Raw genomic sequence first — 27313 nt, forward strand, 5'->3', positions numbered from 1 at the left:
CCTTTGAGCATTGAGGTGCCGTAATGTTCCAATATTCACCATGGGGACAGGGTTCCCAGTCAAACAGTGTAACTCCATTGCTGAAGCTGGGACTGGTTATTATCACCACTGGCAAGACCATGTCAATTGCAGCACTTGATCACTGGGGTAATACGACTGAGCTTATTTACAGTGGGGTCTTGTCTCATTTGCTCAGTGTGTATACAGAGAGACTGCAGTCTTCCTGCCATTTCCATCTTCACAACCGGTGGATAATGGATTATCAGAATCAGTTTTATTATCATCGGCATCTACTGTGAAATTTGTTATCTTAGGAGCAGCAGTCAAATGCAGTAAATGATAGCATAGAAAGAAAATATAGAACAACAAATATGTAAATAAATGACAGTAAGTATATAAATGTATATTGAATACATTCAAAATAGTGCAAAAACAGAAATACTATCTATTGAAAAATGTTCATGGCACAGTGGTGTCAAGAAAACAACCTCTCCCTCAGTTGCAAAAACAAAAGAGCTGGTTGTGGACAACAGGAGGAATGGAGACAGGCTAGCCCCTATTGACATCAATGGCTCTGTGGTTGAGAGGGTGAACAGCTTTAAGTTCCTCAGCATAAACATCACCAAGGATCTCACGTGGTCTGTACACACCAGCTGTGTGGTGAAAAAGGCGCTACAGCACCTCTTTCACCTCAGATGGTTGATGAAGTTGGGTATGGGTCCCCAAGTCCTAAGAACTTTCTACAGGGGCACAATTGAGAGCATCCTGACTGGCTGCATCACTGCCTGGTACGGAAACTGTACTTCCCTCAATTGCAAGACTCTGCAGAGAGTGGTGCGGACAGCCAAGCACATTTGTAGATGTGTTCTTCCCGCTATTCAGGACATTTACAAAGATAGGTGTGCAAAAAGGGCCCAAAGGATCATTGGGGTCCCAAGTCACACCAACCACAAACTGTTTCAGCTGCCATCATCTGGGAAACTGTACCACAGCATAAAATCCAGGACAGCTTCTTCCACTGGACCATCAGACGACTTAATTCATGCTGATATAACTGTAGTATTGACTGTACTGTTATATTGACTACTGTTATATATACCATTTATTATAAACTCCTGTAAGTTGCACATTGCACATTTAGATGGAGACGTGATGTAAAGATCTTTACTCCTCATGTATATGAAGGATATAAGTAATAAAGTCAATTGAATTTAATGGCCATATAGGAAATGTAGAGCAGAGGGGAACAAGTTGTTCCTGAATAACTGACTGTGTGCTTTCAGTCTTCTGTACCTCATTGTTGACAGCAACAATGAGAAAAGCACATTCCCTGGGTGATGAGGGTCCTCAATAATGGACGATATCTTTCTGAGGCACTGCTCCTTGAAGATGTCTTTGATACTACAGAGATCCAAGATGGAGCTGAATAATTTTACAACTTACTGTAACATCTTTCAGTCCTGTGCAGTATCCCCACCGCCCCCATGCCAGACAGTAATGCAACCTGTCAGAATGCTCTCTATGGTACATCTGTAGAAGTTTTGAGTGTTTTTTTTTGACAAAGTTGGTTACCCAGGTTTCCAGTATATTTCCAGAACCAACCACAATGTCTTTAGTCTCTCCAGGGATCTCCACACACTGACAGTGGAGTGAACTCTCTGACCCTCCCTCACTGCATTGCTCTGACACCTGGTCCTTTTCCAACCTGGTGGGATTGTCTCATGTTTAGGACGTTCATTATCACAGCCAACCTGACCAATCCCAGTCTGTGTCTGTTATCTGGAACACTTGTCCACTGAAACATATGTAGAACTGTTTGTGTTGATCAGTTTTGAAACAGTTTGAAACAGTTCTAATGTTGTTCATTTCTCCCTTTGGACTCTAGAAGACAAGCAGTGGTGGTGGTGCCTGAATATTAGTAACATTGTGTCTCTTGTCTCCATCCTCATTGCCCTCATTTGCTGGACTGGTAAGTGCACAAATATTTTTAAATTACATTAAAATGGTCGCTATGTTACTCAGTGCACGAATGGAATGAGTATCTCAGTCAGTACATTGTGAACTGCTTTATATGAACACCAGCACCTGCAGTCCTCAGTCCCACAGTCTACAGCTGGGGACTGGGAGACCTGCTGGAGGTCTGACCCAATATAGACACTGTGTATCTGGGTGTATCTGGACTTCCAGAAGCTGCTTGATAAACTCCCAAAGTTGAACCTGATGGAACTGAGAGCATACGACTGACCAGAGTGGAGAATTGATGGTGGCAAATCTGTTGTGAGTCCAGTGATGGGATTTTAAACAGTCACAAACAAGTTTCCATTGATATTGTAACAGGCCAACAATAAATCACATAAATCTGGTGCAAATGGGGAAGAATTATGTCAATAGGTTTTAACACAGGTGAATACAACGTCTTTCTTTTTGGATTTAAAAAGAACAGATCAGTTTCGAAATGGTGATCCATTAACCCTATGTGGTCTGTGTTCATCAGACAATAACATGTCATGGATCTGTACACAGTGTCAGCAATGCAGCCAGTGGAATGTGGGTCTTTTGACCCAGAGTACCGGAGTAGAGGGAAATAGGAGTTGTCCTACAGACATCAAAGCTCTGGTGAAACCACGTCTGCAGATCTGGGCCACACGTCACAGGAAGGACGTATTGGTCTTTACGGAGGGCTTTCCTTACTGCTGATCCAACCTGGTGGTTAACTTTTAGGGTATCCTGAACTAGGACCCTCAAGTCTCTTTGCTCTTCTGATTTTTGAATTTTCTCCCCATCTAAATAATAATCTGCCTGATTGTTTCTTCTTCCAAAATGTACAACAGTACATTTCTCAACATTGTATCTCATCCGCCATTTCTTTGCCCACTCTCCTAAACTGACCGAGTCCCTCTACAACCTTTCCATTTCCTCAACACTCCCTGCTCCTCCACCTACCTTTGTGTCATCCACAAACTTAGCCACAAAATCATTTAATCCATAATCTAAATCATCGATATACAGTATAAAAAGTAGAGGCTCCAACACCGTCCCCTGCGGAACACCACTAGTAACTGAAAACCAACTAGAATAGGATCCCTGTATTCCCACTCTTTGCTTTCTGCCTATCAGCCAATGCTCCACCCATTCCAATATCCTTCCTGTAATTCCATGGGCAGCCTCTTATGTGGCACCTTTTCAAAGGCCTTTTGTAAATCCAAATACACAACATTCACAGCCTCTCCCTTGTCAATCTTATTTGAGATTACCTCAAAAAATTCCAATAGGTTGGTGAGGCAGGATCTTCCCTTCATGAAACCATGTTGGCTTGGGCCTATTTTGTCATGCACCTCAAGGTAATTCATAATCTCATCCTTGAGGATCGACCTCAATAACTTTCCAACTACCAATGTCATACTAATAGGTCTGTAATTTTCTTTTTGCTGCCTCCCCCCTTTCTTAAACAACGGAACTACATTTGCGACTTTCCAGTCCTCTGGAGCCGTGCCAGAATCTACTGATTCCTGGGAGATTATTTCCAATGCTTCCACAATCTCCAAAGCCTCCTCCTTCAGAACCCATGGATGCACTTCATCCGGTCTGGGAGATTTATCTATCCTTAGTCCATTTAGCTTCTCAAGCACTTTCTCTCTAGTAATCTTGACTCTACCTAATTCTACTCCGAGACCTCTGGCTATCAGGTATGTTGCTAATGTCTTCCACTGTGAAGACTGATGCAAAATACTCATTTAGTTCCTCTGCCATCTCTTTGTTACCCATTATAATTTCTCCAGCATCCTTTTCAATAGGTCCTATATCTACCTGTGTCACTCTTTTACTCATCATGTATTTAAAAAATATTCATAATTCACACCGCCTGTCCTGCTTGTTGCTGTTACTGAGTGAATCATTCTTCACAAATTAGACCAACTGTACATCGCTGCCATCCCAGTTAGATTCAGCAGTACTACTGCAACACTGTCAATCCCAGAATGGGACTGTGAAGTCTCAACTCGCTTCTTCCATGTATTCAGTGTGGAGCAGCACTGAGACATCATCTGAGCGAGGGTAATCAGGTCTCCCTGTCGGTATCTGACCTGATCTGAGAATATCTTGGTCTGGAGTCAATAACGAGGAACCAGGGCAGTGGACACCACTGAGTTACCAATCAATTCAAAGAGAGAAAAAAGCTTCACACACATCGGGTACAAGAGTTAAAAAAGGAGTGTTTTGCAGGGATCAGTGTATTAGCGGTGGACCAATCGATTTGCAATTCATTAGCAGGAGCAAATAAAAGGAAAGCAGGGTCAAATCAGATTGACCACTGTGTGAGGGGAACAGTGTAGGGACTTGTTGGCATGTGGCCAAGTGGCTAAGGCATTGGTCTACTGATCTGAAGGTTGCTAGTTCGAGCCTCAGCTGAGGGAGCGTGTTGTCTCCCTGAGCAAAGAACTTATCCACCCGTTGCTCTGCGACGGCACTGGTGCCAAGCTGTATCGGCTTAGGCCCTTCCCTTTGGCAACATCGGTAGCATGGAGATGTGAGACGTACAGCATGGGCAACCGCCGGTCTTCCATACAACCTTGCCCAGGCCTCAGTCTACATCAAAATAGATGGACAGCCAAAGAAGAAGAAATAGGAACTAGAGGCTTTGGCGAGGAGGCACAGGTAAGTAGCTAGTAAGGCTTTTGTGTTGTTTGAATAAAAAGTTGTTATATTACAGCTAATTAAATAAAGGAATAAATAAAGGTGATGTGGTGTAGCAGCATGATGTGGGAGCTGGTGATCCTATTGTCGTTCCTGCTGACCACATCTGCAGCAAGTATTGGCTGCTCGAGGAACTCAGGCTCAATGTTGATGACCTGGAATCTGAGCTCAAACATTGTGGCACATCAGGGAGGGGAGAGTTACCTGGATTCAGGAGGTAGTCACACCTATTTGAGTGTGAGTGTGTGTGTGTGTCTGTGTGCGCACATGCACGCGCACCCTTAACTCCTGATGGAGTCGCCAGGGCTCCGTCATGACAAGCTTTTTGCACCAATTATTTTGGTGATTTCTCATCATGCGATGTGTCTCAGGCATCTGAAACCTGGCAGAGCCCATCCCTCTCCAGGTTTAATTGACCTATTTGAGTAGCTGCCACAAATTTGGTTTGTGGTCAGGGACAAGAGGGTTTGACTGTGAATGAGGCAGGTATTGGGATCCAAGAGACAGTGCTGGAGGAGCCTCAGCCTTTGAGCTTGTCCAACTGGTCTGAGATTCTTGCTCCCTGAGTGTGGGGCTGTAGGAAGGGTGAGCAACCTAACTGTGGCAGCATAGTAGTTCAGGGAGCCATTCAGGAGGGGGGAGAGAAGAGAAATATAGTGGTAATTGGGGATAGTATATTCAGGGGAATAGACAGAGTTCTCTTTCATGAGAATAGAGCACCCCGAAGGCTGCATTACCTGCCTGGTGGCCAGGTACGGGACATCTTATCTGACCTGCAGAGGAATTTGCAGTGGGAGGGGAAAGATCCAGTTGTCATTGTCCATGTTGGTACCAATGACATAGGTAGAAAGAGGAAAGAGTTTCTGCTGAAGGAATTTGAGCAGCTAGGGACTAAATTAAAAAGCAGAACCAAAAAGGTGGTAATCTCTGGATTACTGCCTGAGCCAAGTGCAAATTGCACAGGGTCAAGAAGATTAAGGAGTTCAGTGCGTGGCTCCAGGATTGGTTTGGGGCAATTGGGTTTGAATTCGTCGGAAATGGAACAAGGCTCCACCTGGACTGTGTTGGGACCTGGATCCTAGTGAATTGCAATACCAGGGCAGTTAATGGAACTTTAAACTAAATAGTAGGGGGTGGGTTCAAAGAATTGGAAAAGTATGGATAAAGTAAAAAAGAAAAAATGTTAATAAAAGTAAAGACAAAACAAAAGAAAAAAAAGAAAAAAGAGTGAAGAAAAGTCAAGTTCAAAAGAGTAAAAGATTACAAGATTTTGAAAGCACAATGTGTGTAAGGACACTTTATTTGAATGCCCATAGTATTCGAAACAAGGTCAGTAAGCATGTGGCACAAATCAGTATAGAGGGTATGACTTATTGGCCATTAAAGAGATTTGGTTGCAGGGTGGAGAGGATTAGGAATTAAATATTCAATGATATCAGGTAATATGGAAGGATAGATAGGAGGGTAAGGGGTGGGGTAGCACTCTTAATTAAGGATGAGATCAGAGTGATCGTGAGAGACGATATGAGATCTAAGGAGCAGAATGCTGAATCTATTGGAGCAGAGATTAGGAATAGTAAAGGGAAAAAAAACACAGGTGGCAGTTGTCCATCGGCCACCCAATAATAACATGACAGTGGCACAGGCAATAAACAGAGAAATATCTGAGGCATGTAAGAATGGAACTGCAGCTATCATGGGGCCCTTTAACTTGCACATTGATTGGATGAATCAAGTTGGCTGAGGCAGTCCTGAGGACAACTTGGAAAGAGTGATCATGGAATAATTGAGTTTCTCATCCAAATGGAAGGTGCAATAGTTTGATGTAAAACCAGTGTATTATGCTGAAACAATGGAGACTACAAGGGGACCAGGAGAATCTGGCTAGTGTAGACTGGGATCATAGGCTAAATGGTGGGACAGTTGAGGAACAGTGGAAAACTTTCAAAGAGATTTTTCACAGTGCTCAACAAAAGTATATTCCAGTTAAAAGCAAGGACAGTAAGGATGGGGAGAGCCAGCCTTGGATAACTAGGGAAATAAAAGAAGACATCAAACTAAAAGCTGCCAGGTGTATTGGAGAAATGGAATATTGAGAAATCTTTAAAAAGCAACAAAATACCACAAAGTGAAAAATAAAGAAAGGGAAGCTAGTTTATGAAAACAAACTGGCACAAAATTTAAAAACGTATAGTAAATGTTGTTACAATTATATAAAGCGGTGGGTAAAGTGAATGTTGGTCACTTGGAGGATGAGAAGGGGGAAGCGATATTGGGTATTGAGGAAATGGCAGAGGCTTTGAATGAGTACTTTGTCTTCACTGTGGAGGACACATCTAACATGCCAAAGAGAGAAGATGTTGTGGATGTGAAAGGAGGTGAGAACCTTGATACAATAGCTATCACTGAAGAGTAAACCTGTGGGCCTGAAGGTAGTTAAGTTCCCTGGTCCTGATGGAATGCATCTCAGTGTAGAGAAAGAAATGGCAGAAATTATAGTAGAGCCTTTGGTGATGATTAAAAAATATATATTTATTAAGTGCGATCCTGAACAATAGCCAGATCAGAAATGCTGATCAAGTTAACTAGTTCCCAAAGAGAACTCTGATAAGCCAATCAGATGGTTCACTGCTGCTCAGCGACAGAACACACAAAAAAAATCACATGTACAATTAAGAAACAGTAACAAATAGCAGAAATACTGGAGTCATGATGAAGTCTGCTGGAGAGAGACATTTATACACATGCTGCCCTCAATAATTCAGAGAGATTGAAGGATCAGGTTGCAGGGTGACAAAATATGGCAGGAGCACTTGGAACTAAAAACCACTCCCTACCGGGAGAAAACAACACCTGTTCTTTCCGCACTGTTCTCCAGCAGTTTAAGGACTAAGTCCAGCCAGAACATAACTCACAAGTGCTCTTTAAAGTCAGGTATTAACCCTACCTGCCAACAACCAAGCATTGCCATCCTGGTCCCCTTCACAATAGCTTATGAAGAAGTATGTGACTTCCCTCCCAGAGATGATAGGTGTTTGTGCACTCGACTCTTGAAGACTTGGACTCCATCATCACGGATGTTTCCAACCACAGCATCTGGAACAAATTCTGATGGCACAGTGGAGGAAGCTTCTATCCAATGTGTAGGTTCTTGCATCAGGCATAGAAACAGCATGAGCAGTTAAACTTGATTGTGTGGTACGCCGTCTCTCATAAGATGAAGGAAGCATGGTGCGAAGGTCTGCAGGGCTGTGACTGGTGTGCATTTTGTATAGCACAGTAGCTGCTGCAACCTGTCGTCTGTGGTATAAGCCACTGATGGCTGGCTTCTCATGATCCATGGCTTCATCTGCACCTATAATCCTGAGAGCCTTTCTTTGAATGGAATCAAGCTGGCTGAGGACACTCTGTGAGGCATTCATCCATGATAAGCAGGCCTACTCCATGATACTTCATACCTGGGCTTTGTAAACCGTGGCTCTGCCCTCTTTGTCTAGTTTGGTTGCTACTTTCCACAGAGCTCCAAGCCTTTGTCCAGCCTTGTTTGAAACAGTGGAAAGGTGTTTATCCCACACCAAGTTGCTGTCAATATTAACACCAAGGATTACTAGCTCCTCCTTTAAATCCAGTTTGCAGTTCCCAAAATACAGGTTGGGTGTAGATGGATTCCTCTTTCTAGACATCACCATCACCTTGCACTTCGTAGGCTCAGGGGTGTCATTCCAGTAGCCTGCCTGGGCTTTCATCCTGCCAAGATCCCTACTCAGGCCTGCTGCCACTGTATTACTCTCTACTGCTCTAATTGGTGTAAATAGTGTGGAGTCATCAGCGTACAGGTATAGCTCGTTACCGCATGCGTCAACCAAGTCGTCCATAAAGATGGAAAACAGAAGTGGCCCAAGTATTGAGCCCTGTGGTACAGATGCATTGATGGTTGAAGAATCAGAAGCCTAACCAGAGATAACATCTTTGATGGTCCATCCATGAAGGTAGCTCTGTAGCCATCTAAGCAGCATTCCAGATATTCATTTGGATCTCACCTTAACACAGAGTCCATTATGCTAGACCTTGTCAAATGCTCCTTTGATATCCAGGGCTATGACACACACTTCTCCTCCATTGTCTAAGAAGGTGTTCCACGTTTGCAATAAGGTGGTGAGGAAATCGGCTGTAGCGTGATCAGGTCTAAATCCATACTGCCTACTTGAAATTAATTTGTTACGGAGTAGGTAGTTCTGAACTTCTGGACTGTTGCTTCCGTTACCTTGCTTATGACACTGAATAAGGATATGGGGCGGTAATTTGTAGGATCAGCTCTGGAATCCCACTTCTGTACTGGTGTTATTGATGCTATTTTCTATTGTTTTAGGAATACACCACTCGAGCAACATAGAAACATAGAAGCATAGAAAATAGATGCAGGAGTAGCCCATTCGGCCCTTTGAGCCCACACCGCCATTCAGTATGATCATGGCTGATCATCCAACTCAGAACCCTGTACCTGCTTTCTCTCCATACCCCCGATCCCTTTAGCCACAAGGGCCATATCGAACTCCCTCTTAAACATAGCCAATGAACTGTCCTCAACTGTTTCCTGTGGCAGAGAATTCCACGGATTCATCACTCTCTGTGTGTAGAAGTTTTTCCTCATTAGGTCCTAAAAGGCTTCCCCTTTATCCTTAAACTGTGACCCCTCGTTCTGGACTTCCCCAACATCGGAAACAATCTTCCTGCATCTAGCCTGTCCAATCCCTTTAGAACTTTATACATTTCAATAAGATCCCCCCCTCAATCTTCTAAATTTCAGTGAGTATAAGCTTAGTCGATCCAGTCTTTCTTCATATGAAAGTCCTGCCATCCCAGGAATCAATCTGGTGAACCTTCTTTGTACTCCCTCTATGGCAAGGATATCTTTCCTCAGATTAGCGGACCAAAACTGCACACAATACTCTAGGTGTGGTCTCACCAAGGCCTTGTACAACTGCAGTAGAACCTCCCTGCTCCTGTACTCAAATCCTTTTGCTATGAATGCCAACATACCATTTGCTTTTTTCACTGCCTGCTGTACCTGCATGCCCACCTTCAATGACTGGTGTACAATGACACCCAGGTCTCGTTGCATCTTCCCTTTTCCTAATCAGCCGCCATTCAGATAATAATCTATTTTCCTGTTCTTGCAACCAAAGTGGACAACCTCACATTTATCCACATTAAATTGCATCTGCCATGAATTTGCCCACTCACTTAACCTATCCAAGACACCCTGCATCCTCTTAGCATCCTCCTCACAACTAACACCGCCACCCAGCTTCGTGTCATCCACAAACTTGGAGATGCTGCATTTAATTCCCCCATCCAAATTAATATGTATTGTAAACAACTGGGGTCCCAGTACTGAGCCTTGCGGTATCCCACTAGTCTCTGCCTGCCATTCTGAAAAGGTCCTGTTTATTCCCACTCTTTACTTCCTGTCTGCCAAGCAATTCTCTATCCACATCAATACCATACCCCCAATACTATGTTCTTTAAGTTTGCACACTAATCTGTGTGGGACCTTGTCAAAAGCCTTTTGAAAATCCAAATATACCATATCCACTGGTTCTCCCCTATCCACTCTACTAGTTACATCTTCAAAAAATTCTATAAGATTCATCAGACATGATTTTCCTTTCACAGATCCATGCTGACTTTGTCCAATGATTTCACCTCTTTCCAAATGTGCTGTTATCACATCTTTGATAACCGACTCTAGCATTTTCCCCACCACCGATGTCAGGCTAACCGGTCTATAATTCCCCAGTTTCTCTCTCCCTCCTTTTTTAAAAAGTGGGGTTATGTTAGCCATCCTCCAATCCTTGGGAACTAATCCAGGATCTAAGGAGTTTGGAAAATTTATCACTAATGCATCCACTGTTTCTTGGGCTACTTCCTTAAGCATTCTGGGATGCAGACCAACTGGCCCTGGGGATCTATCTGCCTTTAATTACTTCAATTTACCTAACACCACTTCCCTACTAACATGTATTTTCCTCAGTTCCTCCATCTCACTAGACCCTCGGTCCCCTACTATTTCCAGAAGATAATTTATGTCCTTCTTAGTGAAGACAGGACCAAAGTAGTTATTCAATTGGTCTGCCATGTCCTTGTTCCCCATGATCAATTCACCTGTTTCTAACTGTAAGTGACCTGCATTTATCTTAACCAATCTTTTTCTTTTCACTTATCTATAAAAGCTTTTACAATCAGTTTTTATGTTCCCTGCCAGCTTTCTCTCATAATCTTTTTTCCTTTTCCTAATTAAGCCCTTTGTCCTCCTCTGCTGGACTCTGAATTTCTCCCAGTCCTCAGGTATGCCGCTTTTTCTGGCTAATTTGTATGTTTCTTCTTTGGACTTGATACTATCCCTAATTTTCCTTGTCAGCCATGGGTGCACTACCCTCCCTGGTTTATTCTTTTGCCAAACTGGGATGAACAATTGTTGTAGTTCATCCATGCGATCTTTAAATGCTTGCCATTGCATATCCACTGTCAACCCTTTAAGCATCATTTGCCAGTCTATCTTAGCTAATTCACGTCTCATACCTTCAAAGTTACCCTTCTTTAAGTTCAGAACCTTTGCTTCTGAATTAACTATGTCACTCTCCATCTTAATGAAGAATTCCACCATATTATGGTCACTCTTACCCAAGGGGCCTCACACGACAAGATTGCTAACTAACCCTTCCTCATTGCTCAATACCCAGTCTAGCTCTCTAATTAGAATGGCCTGCTCTCTAGTTGGTTCCTCGACATGTTGGTTCAGAAGACCATCCCACATACATTCCAAGAAATCCTCTACCTCAGCACCCTTACCAATTTGGTTCATCCAATCTATATGTAGATTGAAGTCACCCATTATAACTACTGTTCCTTTATTGCATGCATTTCTAATTTCCTGTTTAATGCCATCCCCAACTTCACTACTACTGTTTGGTGGCCTGTACACAACTCCCACCAGCGTTTTCTGCCCCTTGGTGTTATGCAGCTCTACCCATATTGATTCCACATCCTCCAGGCTAATGTCCTTCCGTTTTATTGCATTAGTCTCCTCTCTAACCAGCAACGGTACCCCACCTGCTTTTCTTTCCTGTCTATCCCTCCTGAATATTGAACATCCCTAGATGTTGAGCTCCTATCCTTGGTCACCCTGGAGCCATGTCTCTGTGATCCCAACTAGATCATATTCATTAATAACTATCTGCACATTCAATTCATCCACCTTGTTACGAATGCTCCTCGCATTGACACACAAAGCCTTCAGGCTTGCTTTTACAACACTCTTAGCACTTATACAATTATGTTGAAAAGTGGTCCTTTTTGATTTTTGCCCTGGATTTGCCTGCCTGCCGCTTTTACTTTTCACCTTACTACTTTTTGCTTCTACCCTCATTTTACACCCCTCTGTCTCTCTGCACTTGTTCCCATCCCCCTGCCACATTAGTTTAAATCCTCCTGAACAGCAGTAAGAAACGCTCCCCCTAGGACATTGGTTCCAGTCCAGAGAAGCATAGCTGGAAGAGGCAGTAGAGGGGACTTGCAAGTATTTACCAAAATTCTCTGGGCTTTGGGCAGGTCTCAGCAGATTGGAAGATGGTGAATGTCACACCACATTTCAAAAAAGGTTGTAGGCAAAGGTCAAGTAACTATAGGCCAGTTAGTTTAACATCTGTAGTTGGGAAAATTCTTGAAGCTATCATTAAAGAAGAAATAGCGAGGCATCTGGAAAGAAATGGATCCATCAGACAGATGCAGCATGGATTCAGCAAAGGCAGGTCTTGCTTGACAAACTTACTGGAGATCTTTGAGGATATAATGAATACAGTGAATAGAGGGGAACAGATGGACATTATTTACTTGGATTTCCAGAAGGCATTCAATAAGGTGCCACATAACAGACATCCATATGATAAGGATTCATAGAGTTGGGTGTGATGTATTAGCATGGATCGAGAATTGGTTAGCTAATAGAAAGCGGAGAGTTGGGATACACGAGTGTTACTCCGGTTGGCAATGAGTGGTGAATGATGTGTCACAGTGGTCGGGGCTGGGCCCGGAACTGTTCATGATATATCTTAAAGATCTGGAAGAGTGGACTGAGTGTAATGTATCTAAGTTTGCTGATGATACTACATTGAGTGCAAAAGCAAATTGTGCAGAAGATATAGAGTCTGGAGGGAGATATAGATAAGTTAAATGAGTGGGGATGGGTCTTGCAGTTGGATACAATGTTGGTAAATTCAAGGTCAACCACTTTAGAAGGAAAAATGGAAGGACAGAGTATTATTTAAACCATAAAAATATTGCAATATGCTGCTGTACAGAGGGACTTGGGAGTACTTCTGCATGAATCACAAAAGGTTGGTAGGTAGGTGCAGCAGGCTATCAAGAAGGTAAATGGAATGTTGGTTTTCATTGCTAGAGGGATTGAATTTAAGAGCAGGGAGGTTATGCTGCAACTGTACAGGGTACTGGTGAGGCCGCACCTGGAGTACTGCGTGCAGTCCTGGTCTCCTTACTCTAAGAATGATATACTGGCATTGGAGGCAGTGCAGAGGAGGTTCACCAGGTTGATTCCAGAGATGAGGAGGTTAGACTATGCAGAGAGATTGAGTCGCCTGAATTCAGAAGAATGAGAGGAGATCTTATGGAAACTTATAAGGATAAGTTAGAGGCAGGAAAGTTGTTTCCACTGGTAGGTGAGACAAGAACTATTGGACATAGCCTTAAGAATTGAGGGAGTAGATTTACATAGAACATAGAAACCTAGAGCACATCACCGGCCCGTCGGCCCACAAAGTTGTGTCGACCATGTAACCTACTCTAGAAACTGCCTGGAATTTCCCTAGCGCATAGCCCTCTATGTTTCTAAGCTCTATGTGTCTATCTAAGAGGCTCTTAAAAGACCCTGTTGTATCCACCTCCACCAACACCGCTGGCAGTGCATTCCACACACCCACCACCCTCTGTGGGGAAAACTTGCTCCTGACATCCCCTCGGTACCTGCTTCCAATCACCTTGAAACTATGCCCCCTCGTGTTAGCCATTTCAGTCCTGGCAAAAAGCCTCTGATCATCCACACGATTAATGTCCTTCATCATCTTATACACCTTTATCAGGTCATGTCTCGCTCCAAGGGGAAAAGGGCAAGTGCACTCAACCTATTCTCATACGGTACACCCTCCAATCCAGGTACCATCCTTGTAAATCTCCTCTGCACTCTCTCTACAGTATCCACATCCTTCTTGTGGTGAGGTGACCAGAAATGTACACAGTACTCCAAGTGGGGTCTGACAAAGGTCTTGTATAGCCGTAACATTACTTGACGGCTTTTAAATTCAATCCCACGGTGATGACTTCCAACACACCATTCGCCTTCTTAACAACACTGTCGACCTGCGCAGAAGCTTTCAGTGTCCTATGGACACGGACCTCAAGATTTGTCAGATCCTCCACACTGCCAAGAGTCTTACCATTAATATAATATTCTGTCTTCAAATTTGACAACACTCCAGACTATCCACAACACCCCCAACTTCTGTATCATCAGCAAACTTACTAACCCATCCTCCTACTTCTTCATCCAGGTCCTTTATAGAAATCACAAAGAGAACAGAACAGATCCCTGCAGAACGCCACTGGTCACCAAACCCAATGCAGAATACGAACCATCTACAATGACCATTTGCCTTCTGAGGCAAGCCAGTTCTGGTCTCCACAAAGCAAGGTCCCCTTGGATCCCATGCCTCCTTTCTTTCTGAAGGATCCTTGCATGTGGAACATTATTAAATACTGAACTGAAATCCATATACACTACATCCACTGCTCTATCTTCATCAATGTGTTTGTTAAATGCTCAAAGCATTCAATCAGGCTCGTAAGACACAACCTGCCCTTGATAAAGCCATGCTGACTGTCCTTTATCAGATTATGTCTCTTCAAAGACTCACAAATCCTGCCTCTCAGGATCTTCTCCAACAACTTGCCCACCACTGAATTGAGACTCACTGGTCTATAATTTCTTGGGTTACCTCTACTCACTTTCTTGAACAAGGGAAAAACATTTGTAAACATCCAGTCCTCTGATACATCTTACATCCCTATTAATGATACAATGATCATCGCAACAGGCTCAGCAATCTCCTCCCTCACTACCCACAGTAGCCTGGGGTATACCTGATCTGGTCCTGGTGACTTATCTAACTTAATGCTTTACAAAAGCTCCGGCACATCCTCTTTCTTAAAGAAAATATGCTCAAACGTTTCAGTCCACTGTAAATCATCCCCATAATTGCCAGGGTATTTTTACCCTTGAAAACTGAAGCGAAGATGGAGATGAGGAGGAAGACTTTTCCCAGAGAGTGGTAAATCTGTGGAATTCCTTGCCAACGAAGCAGTGGAGGCTACCTCAGTAAATTTATTTAAGTCAACATTAGATAGACTTTTACATATTAGGGGAATTAAGGGTTAAGGGGAAAAGTCAGGCAGGTGGAGATGAATCCACGGCCAGATCAGTGGTGATCTTATCAAGTGACGGAGAAAGCTCGACAGGCCAGATGGCCTACGCCTCCTCCTATTTCATATGTTCTTATGTTCTCATTCTCTTTGGTGGGGCTATATGACACAGAAGGGTGAGGTCTCACCCAACACATACAAGATGCTGGAGAAACTCAGAGGTTCTCAGAGCATCTTGCAGGGAATGGACAATTGCTATTTTAAGTCGATACTTCTCAAATGGTCTGAAGTATAGAATATAGCCAGTACCAGAGGGATGGAGATAGTGTGTGTGTGATGGACAGATAGAGGAGTGGGAGAGGGGAACCAGTCGGGGTGGTAAGTATGTGTGATGGACAGTTGGAGGAGTGGGAGAGGGGAACCAGTCGTGGTGTGTGTGTGTGTGTGATGGACAGATGGAGGAGTGGGAGAGGGGAACAAGTCGGGGTGGTGTGTGCGTGTGATGACAGATGGAGGAGTGGGAGAGGGGAACCAGTCGGGGTGGTGTGTGTGTTTGTGTGTGATGGACAGATGGAGGAGTGCGAGAGGGGGACCAGTCGGGTAGTGTGTGTGTGTGTGTGTGTGTGTGTGTGTGTGTGTGATGGACAGATGGAGGAGTGGGAGAGGGGAACCAGTCGGGGTGGTGTGTGTGTGTGTGTGTGTGATGGACAGATGGAGGAGTGGGAGAGGTGAACCAGTCGGGGTGGTGTGTGTGTGTGATGGACAGATGGATGATTGGGAGAGGGGAACCAGTCGGGGTGGTGTGTGTGTGTGATGGACAGATGGATGATTGGGAGAGGGGAACCAGTCGGGGTGGTGTGTGTGTGTGTGTGTGTGTGATGGACAGATGGAGGAGTGGGAGAGGTGTACCAGTTGGGGTGGTGTGTGTGTGTGTGTGTGATGGACAGATGGAGGAGTGGGAGAGGGGAACCAGTCGGGGTGGTGTGTGTGTGTGATGGACAGATGGAGGAGTGGGAGCGGGGAACCAGTCGGGGTGGTGTGTGTGTGTGTGTGTGTGTGTGTGTGTGATGGACAGATGGAGGAGTGGGAGAGGTGTACCAGTTGGGGTGGTGTGTGTGTGTGTGTGTGTGTGTGTGTGTGTGATGGACAGATAGAGGGGTTTTCATTGGAGAAGGTCCAGAGGAGGTTCACAAGGACGATTGCAGGAATGAATATGTTTTCATACGAGGAACGTTTGATTGCTCTTGGTCTGTTCTCACTGGAATTCAATAGGATGAGGCAGGATCTTATTGAAGCCTTTCGAATGTTGAAATGGCTAGACTGTGCAGATAAGGAATGAATGTGTCCCATGGTTTGAGAGTCTAGGACAAGAGAGCACAGCCTCAAGATAGAGAGGAGCGCTTTCAAAACAAAGATGCAGAGAAACTTCTTCCATCTGTGGAAGAAATTTGTGGAATATGTTGCCACATGCAGCTAAGGAGGCCAGTTCATTGGGTGTCTTTAAGGCAGGGCTGGATCGGTTCTTGGTTGGACATGGATCAAAGGTCACGCTGTGAAGGACTGAAATTGGGGCTGAGGAAGTGAAAAAGGATCATCCATGATCGGAATGGCAGAGCAGTCTTGATGGGCCAAATGGCCAAATTCTGTCTGAATTTAATAAATTATAAACATTCAAATCTTTTTCTCAGCCAGTTGACAAATAAGCACCTTATTTGTGGGAGAGAATGAAAATCAAAAATAAAATTTGCAGATGCTGGCATCTGAAAATGCTGGAAACATTCATCAGGTCAGGCGGTGTTTGTGGACAGAGTTCTGAGGAAGGGTCTTTGACCTGAAATGTTGCTCTTTCCTCAGATGTTACTGACCTGCTTATTCGTGGCCCATGCATGGTTGGTTGGGTAGTGAGCAGGAACTGTGGACATGACAATCACTACTGCAGGGAGTTTCTCCTGTATTTGGAGTTGCTGTATGTATAAATACTGGAGGCTTTTGTCAATGGAATAATCAGAATGGAGTCTAGTTTCATTGAGTCCAAAACTCAATGGTTACGATGTTTTTGTCCATGGGACTTAAAGTGAAACTATAAAATAATGTACTGTAATTGTCTTTTAGATAACAGGTCAGTGACAGCTGGTGAATATTGTAGTGTCTTTCCCATTGAAGCTAAGAAACTATAAACTACTGTTTTAAATTTTTTGTTTAACTTGTTTAACAGCGTCTTTACATAATTAACTCAGAGTGCAAGCTAAGATATGGCACTATGGTTGTAACCCGACTGCCGTGTGTGGGAGTCCTGTACAGTACGGCAGTTCTGAGCAGGAGGTGTCTCCACTCAGACAACTCCGGCTGATAGTGAGCTGTGTGGTAGATATTTGTAACGGGTCAAGGAGAAAATCTGTACTGACTGCTCTCTTTCAGCAAGTAAAGTGCATTGAATACCTGAGAGGATAAGGAAAAAAGGCTACAGAATGGAAGCCATGATCTGTAGCCAAATAGAACTTGTCATAGTTTCTGGGTGCTCTTCAGTTCATGGTAGATGTGTCCTTAACAGAAAATCAGAAACCCGAAGGGTGTGTTGTCTATCCTGTGCAAAGGGCAGGCAAATCTCATGGTAACTGGAGAAGGATGGGAAGGGAGGGAGTAAATCTGGCTGTTGTGGTTCATGTTGCAGCAAGTGATCAGAACAGGGAGTTAGCCACCAAGTGGAAAGCACGAATTTGAGCTTTTAACCCATGCCGTTTGTAAATTGGCAGAGAAGCAGACAGGCCAGAAGAATTGGGAAAAAGGACACCGGCACCAATACTTGGTCGGCAAGAACTGTGTCAATAAGTTACAGTTCACCTGGGATCAGGCCTCCGTTGAAATGGAAAGGGTGGGGTTGGTCAACTGGGAGTTGGCAAAGGCTATAAGTAGTAAGAAGAGGGGAGGGATCTACAAGAAACTAAGTATTCTGAAGAGAAACAAAGCAGATGTGAAAGGATGATTAACAATAAAATGAGAGGAAATCCTGTTGAAACTGAGTCAAACATTCTGTCCAGCAATGCAGTGCCTGGGGAAATTTTACACTGGGAGAAACCAGAGATGGTAGTAAAGGGAAGGGGACTGGGAATTGAACTTTGCATAGTATAGCAAGGGTAGAGAAGGTGAAGAGGTAGAGTGGTGTTGTTTATCAAGAACAGAATGAAGGAAAGATGTAAAGTGATGTTGGTGTTGGTGATGAGTCCAATTCCTCCCTCTTCAGCATACAGTCCCCTCAACAGTAGATGGGACTGGAGCTGGAAGGGACGTCTCCATCTCCTGCAGTGGTGGATATTGGAAGATGTCTGGGTCCAGTTGGTGCTTTCTCTGGTTCTGTCCATTGAATTCTGTAGGGCGGTGTGAAGGATTGGGGAGGGGGAGCGGTCTGATGGCATGGAGAGTATTTCCATACTTCGTCACGTAGTAACAAATTGCAAGTGGACAATGTTATTGGGGACCTAGGTTATATAACAATTGTCTCTGCAATTAATAGCACAATCTTATTGGTGATAAATTGAGAGCCTGAAGTGTATTCTCACATTTGAAGTGGGAATTTCAGATCAAACTTAAATCACTGAAGGAAGCTTGACAAGTAGAAAATCTGCAGACGTTGGGAATCCAAAGCAATATGCACAAAATGCTGGAGGAGCTCAGCAGGTCAGGCAGCAGCTATGGAAAAGAGTAAACAGTTGACATTTCAAGCCCTAACTCTTCATCAGGACCCATCAACTGTTTGCCCTTTGCCATAGATGCTGCATGGCCAGGATGCTTGAGAGCTGTGACAGATCTTAGAGGCCATCATCTCCTACAAAGCAAAACCAAGCAACATAAATGACCGTAAGGCGACTCTGCTCACTTTGACCAACAGTCACCTTCACAAGATCCCACAGCCTCTGACAACCCTGTGAGTTTAGTCTCTGTTGCCATCGTGAGAGCACCTTCACAAGGGTGAACCCACGGAAAACATCTGGCCCAGTCTGTACCTGTCCGAGTGCAGAAGACCTGTTCTGATCAACAGGCAGGAGTGTTTACTGACATCTTCAACCTCTTGCTTCAGCAGTCTGAAGTACCCACGTTTTTCAAACATGCTTCAATCACACCAGTGCCCAAAAAGAATGTAGTGACCTGCATCAATGACTATCATCCAGTAGCACTTATATCCACTGTGATGGCGTGCTTTGAGAGGCTGGTTGTGAAACATACCAACTGAGAAGTCTGGAAAAAAGTCATGGGCACAGCCTGGTCCGTCACAGACAAAGCCCTCTATACCATTGTGCATAGCTAGGAGCGCTGCCACAAGAAAGCAGCATCAATCACCTAGAGCCCCCACCATCCATCACCTAGAACCCCACCATCCATCACCTATAACCCCCACCATCCATCACCTAGAACCCTCACCATCAAGGCCATACTCTTTTCTCACTGCTGCCATTGAGTAGGAAGTACAGGAACCTTAGATCCCACATGACCAGCTTCAGGAAAGGTTATTACCACTCAACCATCAGGCTCCTGAACCAGCATGGATAACTTCACTCACCTCGGTTCCAAACTGATGCCACAAACTATGGACTCTGCAACTGGTGCTTATTTTGAATTGGCTGCTTGTCTGTCTTTGTGTAGTTATTCACTGATCCTATTGTATTTCTCTGTTCTGCTGTGAATGCCTGCAAGTAAGTGAATCTTAGGTTAGTAAATGGTGACATATACAAACTTTGATAATAAATTTACTTAGTTTTGATAAACTTGTTGCTTTGTCTCATAAATACCATTGGACATATGACGGTGTTAAATGTACTTTTAAACAGGGAGTGGGTGTGGAGAATCAGTGTGAATTTACTCAGTGGGCTCACTTCTGTACATTTCAGAAAAAAACTTCAAGACCAGCATTTCAATGTGGATCATATTCACTCTATCAGCAGTCACAGTTGTGACAACATTATCCAGATACTTTCCAGTTTGCAGTAAGTATCAAAATCAAAGCATTTTCTAAAGAACTCAATCACTGTGAAAATTTTCCCCTGGTCACACCATCACTTCAGCTTCTAAAAGGAACAGTTGTGGGGAATCTCCAGAACGTTATCAACTCTGTCCCAACTGGCTACTGTCAATTGGAACAGATCTGGCCCAGGTTTTGCTGCATTCTGTTGGAAGCTCACAGAGATGTTGGACTATCAAAAAAGGTGAGCTGAAGGGGTTTGAGACTCCTGCTGGAGTGTGCAAGTCCAGAGTCTCTGCGTGAGTTCAGATGATTTCTTTCTGTGCCTGCAGGGAAATCATTGGAGAGAATTTTCAGTCATGGGAGTTGAGTATAATTGGAAATGTGGGAATCTGATTGTGGATTGTCTGTAAGGCCTGGAGTCAGGGAAACCCAATCTCTCTAATCTGGGGAGACAGCAAAAAAGATTGATGAAGGCAATATGAAAGATGTTCTCCATGTGGACTTTAGTAAGTCATTGGACATGGTCCCACATGAGAGGCTGATCCAGAAGCCTAACACACCTGGGATCCAAGGTGATCCAGCTAAATGGATCCAAACTCAGCTTGGTGACAGAAGGCAGAGGTCGTGTTGGAAGAATGTTTTTTTTTTCTGATTTGAAGTCTGCATCTATTTCTGTACAGTAGTGAGTGGTTCTAGGACTTCTGCACTTTGTGATATGTATTAATGACTTAGTTGTGAGTGTAGGAGATATGACTGATAAGTTTACAGATGACATGAGAATTAGTGGTGTTGTGGTATGTTATCCAGGTCTGTATTTGAATATGGATCAGATGGAAAGTTGGATAGAGCATTAGCAAATGGAACTTAATTCTGACAAGTACAAGGTCGTGCATTTTGTAGAGTTGAAATTGGGGTTGGGCATCTGCAGTCATCATCATCATCATCATCATCATCAGGTGCCGTTCCCAGATTGAGCTTTGACGGCCATGGCCCACATACTCCTGTTTCTGGTCAAGTGGATCAATTCTTTGGTATTCATTTCCATTTCTCTGACTGCTGTCTCCATCATCTTTTGTCTTTGCCTTCCTCTTGCTTTCTTCCCTTCAATCTTTCCCATAATTACTGTGCATTCTAACTCCTCTTTCCTAATCACATGTCCAATGAACTTGCGTTGCTTTTTCATGATCTTATACATTAATTCTCTTTTTGTATGCTCTGTTCATGACATTCTCATTAGATATTCATTTTCGCATTGATATTCTTTGTATCCTCCTCAAAATCCGCATCTCTGCTGCTTCAATTCATTTCCTCATGTTACTAGACGTTGATCGTGTGGATAGTCAGAGACTTTTTCCCAGGGCTGAAATGGCTAGCATGAGAGGGCATAGTTTTAAAGTGCTTGTAAGTAGGTACAGAGGAGATGTCAGGGGTATGTTTTTTACACAGAGAGTGGTGAATGTGTGGAATGGATTTTGGCGGCAGTGGTGGAAATGGAAATGATAGGGTCTTTTAAGAGACTGCTGGATAGATTCATGAAGCTTAGAAAAATAGAGGGATGTGGGTAAGCCTGGATGATTTCTGAGGTAAGGACATGTTCGGCACAGCTTTGTGGGCTGAAGTGTATGTATTGTGCTGTAGGTTACCTGTGTTTTGTTTTCTATGAAAACATTACATAAATTGTCGATGACAATAGGACAGTTGATCCTGTCTCCTTGACCTTTGCAAAGCCTTCAAAGTCCCACATTGTAGGCACATCAGGAAGGTGAGTGCCATGGAATCCAGAGAGAACTATCTGGGTGAATTCAAAATCTGTTCAGAGGTAGGAATCAGAGAGTCATCTCCTCTTACTTACCCCTGGAACAGGATCCCACAACGGAACACCAGGCCATTGTCTCCCACACCATCACCAACCTTATTGATGCTGGGGATCTACCCACTGACACCAATGTCATAGTTCCCACACCCCGCAGCTCCCGTTTCAAACTCCTACCTAAAATCCACAAACCTGCTTGTCCATGTAGACCCATTGTTTCAACCAACACACACAAAATGCTGGTGGAACACAGCAGGCCAGGCAGCATCTATAGGAGGAGGAACTGTCGACGCTTCGGGCTGAGACCTTTTGTCAGGTCTAACTGAAAGGAAAGATAGTAAGAGATTTGAAAGTAGGAGGGGGAGGGGGAAATGCAAAATGATAGGAGAAGACCGGAGGGGGTGGAATGAAGCTAAGAGCTGGAAAGGAGATTGGCGAAAGTGATACAGAGCTGGAGAAGGGAAAGGATCATGGAATGGGAGGCCTAGAGAGAAAGGGGGAAGGGAGCACCAAAGGGAGATGTAGAACAGGCAGAGTGATGGGCAGAGAGAGAGAAAAAAACAAACAACTAGATATATCAGGGATGGGGTAAGAAGGGGAGGAGGGGCATTTGTTATTTGGTATTTACAGAATGATTTAGATGTGAGTACATGAGACTTGATCAGCAAGTATCAAGGTGACACAGAATGAGGAGATGTTGATGGTAGTGAAGAAGGTTATCGTTGATTACACAGTGATCCTAATCCTAAGTGGGCTGAGATGTGGCAAATAGACTTCCATAGAGACAATAAGACCATGAGATATAGGAGCCAAAGTAGGCCATTTGGCCCATCGAGTCTGCTCCACCACTTAATCATGGGCTGATCCAATTCATCCAGTCATCCCCACTCCCTTGCTCTCAATCCATACTCTTTGATGCCCTGGCTAATCAAGAACCTATCTATCTCAGCTTTAAATAACACAATGACACACAGCTGCTCATGGCAACAAATTCCACAGGTTTACCACCCTCTGACTAAAGTAACTTTTCTGCTCTCATTTCTAAAAGGACGTCGTTCAATCCTGAAGTCATGCCCTCTTGTCCTAGAATCTGCTACCATGGGAAACACCTTCACCATATCTAATCTGTTCAGGCCTTTAGACATTCAGAATGTTTCTATGAGACCCCCCTCCTTCTTCTGAACTCCAGGGAAGACAGCCCAAGAGCTGCCAAATTTTGCTCATACGGTTATCCTTTCATTCCTGAAATCATTCTCGTGAATCTTCTCTGAACCCTCTCCAATGTCAGTATATCTCTGTAAAATAGGGAGTAAAATAAGCTGTTCTAAAAACACCACATCCACTGCATCTCCTTTGTCTACCCTGCTTGTTATTTCCTCAAAGAATTGCAGTAGGTTTGTCAGGCGGGATTTTCCTTTCAGGAAACCATGCTGGCTTTGGCCTATGTTGTCATGTGCCTCAAGGTACTCCATTATCTCATCCCTAACAATCGATTCCAACAACTTCCCAACCATTGATGTCAGGCTAACAGGTCTATGGTTTCCTCTTCGCTGCCTCCCACCCTTCTTAAATAGCGGAGTAACATCTGCAATTTTCCAGACATCCAGTACAATGCCAGAATCTATCAATTCTTGAAAGATCATCATTAGTGCCTCCACAATCTCTCCAGCAACTTCCCTCAGAGCCCAAGGGTGCATTCCATCAGGTCCAGGAGATTTATCTACCTCCAGATCATTAAGCTTCCTGAGCACCTTCTCAGTCATAATTTCCACTGCACAAACTTCACTTCCCTGATGGTCTTGAATGTGTGGTATACAGCAGACATTTTTCACTGTGAAGACTGATGCAAAATACACATTTAGTTCCTCTGCCATCTCTGCATCTCTCATTACAATATCTCCAGCATCATTTTGTATTAATCCTATATCTACCCTTGACTCTTTTACTCTTTATATACTTAAAAAAACTTTTAGTATCTTCTTTGATATTAGTCACCAGCTTCCTCTCATAATTTATCCTTCTGAACAACCCTCTTAGTTTCCTTCTGCAAGTTTTTAAAAGCTCCCCAATCCTTTAACTTCCCACTAGCTCTGACTTCACTTGTCAGCCAAGGTAGTGTCCTTCTTCCCTTTGAAACTTTCCTCTTATTTGGAATACATCTGCCTTGCACTTCCCTCATTTTTTGCAGAATCTCCAGCCATTGCTGCTCTGATGTCCTTCCTGCAAATGTCCCATTCCAGTCAACCTCAGACAGTTCCCCTCTCATGCCATTCTAATTTCTTTATTCCACTGAAATATTGGATTTTATTTTCCACTGTCAAATTTCATTGGGGACTCAATCATATTTTGATCACTGTCCCCTAAGGGTTTCTTAACCCTAAGCTTTCCTATCACCTCTGGGTCATTGCACAGCACCCAATCCAGCACAGCTGTTTCCCCAGTGGGCTCACAACAAGCTGTTCTAAAAAGCCTTCCCTCAGACCTTCTGCAAATTCTCTCTCTTGAATAAGGTATTGGATGCATTTTGGAAAGTCAAACCAGTGTGGGACTTGTACTCTGAATGGTCGGGTACCAGGGAGTGTAATGGAACAGAGAGACCTCGGAGTACAAGTACATTGTTCACTGAAAGTGATGTCACAGGTAGACAGGGTGGTGAAAGGGGCATTTAGCATGCTGACCATCTTCAGTCAGGGCATTGAGTAGAGGATTTGGACATTATGCTGCAGTTGTATAAGTCATTGGTAAGGCCACACTTGGAGTACTGTGTACAGTTCTGTTCAGCCTGTTATAGGAAAGATGTAATTAAACTAAAATGTGCAGTAAAGATTTACGAGGATATTACCAAAACTAGAGTTATAGGGAAAGGTTGGCCAGGCTAAGACTTAATGGATTGGAACATGGGGGAATGAGGCCTTGTAGAAATGTTTAAAATAATGAGAAACAAAGATAAGGTGGATGGAATCAGCTTTCCCCATGGAGGGCAGAGATTTCGGGTGAGAGGGGAAAGATTTAACAGGGATCTGAGGAGAAACATTTTCACACAGAGGTTGGTGAGTAGATGGAATGAACTGCCAGAGGAAGTGGTTCTGGGAAGTACAATCTTTTCATCTGGGAAATACTTGGATCAGTACATTCAGGGACAGTGCTTGGAGGGATATGGGACAAATACAGTAAATTGTTACGAGCTGGGAGAACAATGTGGTCAGCATGGACTGGTTGGGCTGAAGGGCCTGTACCCGTGCTGTATTTTCTATGATTCTACATTGCAACTTTACAAAACACTGGATAGGCCACACTGGGAGTACTAAACCATAGAACATAGAACCATAGAACACTACAGCACAGTACAGGCCCTTCAGCCCTCCATGTCGTGCTGACCCATATACTCCTTAAAATGTACAAAACCCACACTACCCCATAACCCTCCATTTTTCTTTCATCCATATGCATGTCCAAGAGGTTCTTAAATACCCCTGATGTTTTAGCTTCCACCACCATTCCTGGCAAGTCATTCCAGGCACTCACAGCCCTTTGTATAAAAAACTTACCCCTGATGTCTCCCCTAAACTTCCCTCCCGTAATTTTGTACATATGCCCTCTGGTGTTTGTTATTGGTGCCCTGGAAAACAGGTACTGACTATCCACCCTGTCTATGCCTCTCATAATCTTGTAGACCTCTATTAAGTCCCCACTCATTCTTCTACGCTCCAAAGAGAAAAGTCCCAGCTCTGCTAACTTGCTTCATATGACTTGTTCTCCAAACCAGGCAACATCCTGCTAAATCTCCTCTGCAACATCTCCATAGCTTCCACATGCTTCCTATAATGAGGTGACCAGAATTGAACACAATACAATTAAACACAAGGGCAGTCTCACAAGAGATTTGTCGACTTGCAACATGACCTCTCTACTCTTGAACTCAATCCCCCATTAACGAAGCCTAGCATCCCATAGGCCTTCTTAACTACCCTATCGACTATACTAGTCACCGACCTCCAGGCAGAATACTTCCCTTCCACAACTACCCTCTGCGTTCTTCCTTTAAGCCAATTTTTTATCCAAACAGCCAAGCTTCCAATTATCCCATGCCTCATGAGTTTCTGGATGAGCCTCTCATGAGGGACCCTGTCAAATGCTTTGCTAAAGTCCATGTAGACCATATCCACTGCCCTACCCTCATCAATTTCATTGTTACCTCTTCAAAACACTCAATCAGGGTCATGAGGCATGATCTTCCCTTCATAAAGCCATGTTGACTATCCATGAGTAGACTCTACTTCTCCAAATGCTAGTAGATCCTATCCTTAAGAATCCTTTCCAATAGTTTGCAGACCACTGATGTAAGACTCACCGGTCTATAGTTCTCAGGTTTCTCCCTATTACATTTTTTTAAACAAGGGAACTACATTTGCCATTCTCCAGTCCTCCAGCATTTCCCCTGTAGCCAAAGAGGATTCGAAGATCATAGCTAATGCTCTTGCGATCTCTTCTCAGAACTGTGTGTAGTTCTGGTCACAACACTACGGGAAAGATGTGGTTGCACTGGAGAGAGTGCAGAGGAGATTCGCCAGGATGTTGCTGGATTGGAGGAGTTTGGTTCTGGGGAGAGATTGCATCGGCTGGGCTTGGTTTCCCTGGAGTGAAGGCAGCTGAGGAGTGACCTTTATAAGTATACAATGTTGTGAAAGGCATAGATGGGGTAGAGAGTGAAAATCATTTCCCATGGTATGGCAGGGGTATCAAAAACAACTTTTGGGTTTAAACTGAGAGGAAGGAGTTTTGAAGGAGATGTGTGGGATTTTTAAACAAAGAATGATTGACATCTGTAACATATTGACAGAGGAGGACATGTTATGTTTAATATCACAAGAACGATTTAAAAAGGCATTTAAATAGACATAGTTTAGAACGGTATGGACCTCATGTGGACAAATGGGATTAGTGTCAATGGGCAAAATACACAGCAAGATGAGATGGGCCAAAGGGCCTGTTTCTGTGCTGTACAAATCTGTGACTCAGCCGTGAATAAATGGTAGGTCAAAATAGCAACAAATAAGCTTCAACAATGTATATCATTCATCTAGAATTTATAAGCAATTATTTCATTCATTACAGGCAGAAACAAAGGAACTAATGGAAACAACCGTGCTGAAATGGAACAGGTATTTTGTTAATATAAATTCCTGCAGTTTTCTTGTGTTTAAATAATTTGTAAATTCACTGTTATTTCTCCCTCTCTCAATTCACACATGTATAAACTCACTGGAATCTTCCTGCTGTATTTATAATGCCACTCTCTCTCAATTATTGACACATGGGTCAGTGGGAATCATGACCTCTGTTACTGTCGATAATATCTG

At 43.6% G+C, this 27313-nt stretch overlaps 1 protein-coding gene across 3 annotated transcripts in view; it reads left to right on the forward strand.

Annotated features, from left to right (window-relative positions):
* Positions 1–27313, forward strand: part of LOC132394514 (uncharacterized) — a 171881-nt gene that overhangs the window by 143521 nt on the left and 1047 nt on the right. For 2 of the 3 annotated variants that reach the window (XM_059970780.1, XM_059970782.1), the window contains 3 exons: positions 1886–1969; positions 20067–20162; positions 27069–27115. In XM_059970780.1, coding sequence (XP_059826763.1) covers positions 1886–1969; positions 20067–20162; positions 27069–27115 — 227 coding nt within the window. The remainder of the gene's footprint in view (positions 1–1885; positions 1970–20066; positions 20163–27068; positions 27116–27313) is intronic. The other variant, XM_059970781.1, reaches the window with a different exon arrangement.

Source organism: Hypanus sabinus, chromosome 5 (genome assembly GCF_030144855.1).
Source record: "Hypanus sabinus isolate sHypSab1 chromosome 5, sHypSab1.hap1, whole genome shotgun sequence".
Taxonomy (NCBI): Eukaryota; Metazoa; Chordata; class Chondrichthyes; order Myliobatiformes; family Dasyatidae; genus Hypanus; species Hypanus sabinus.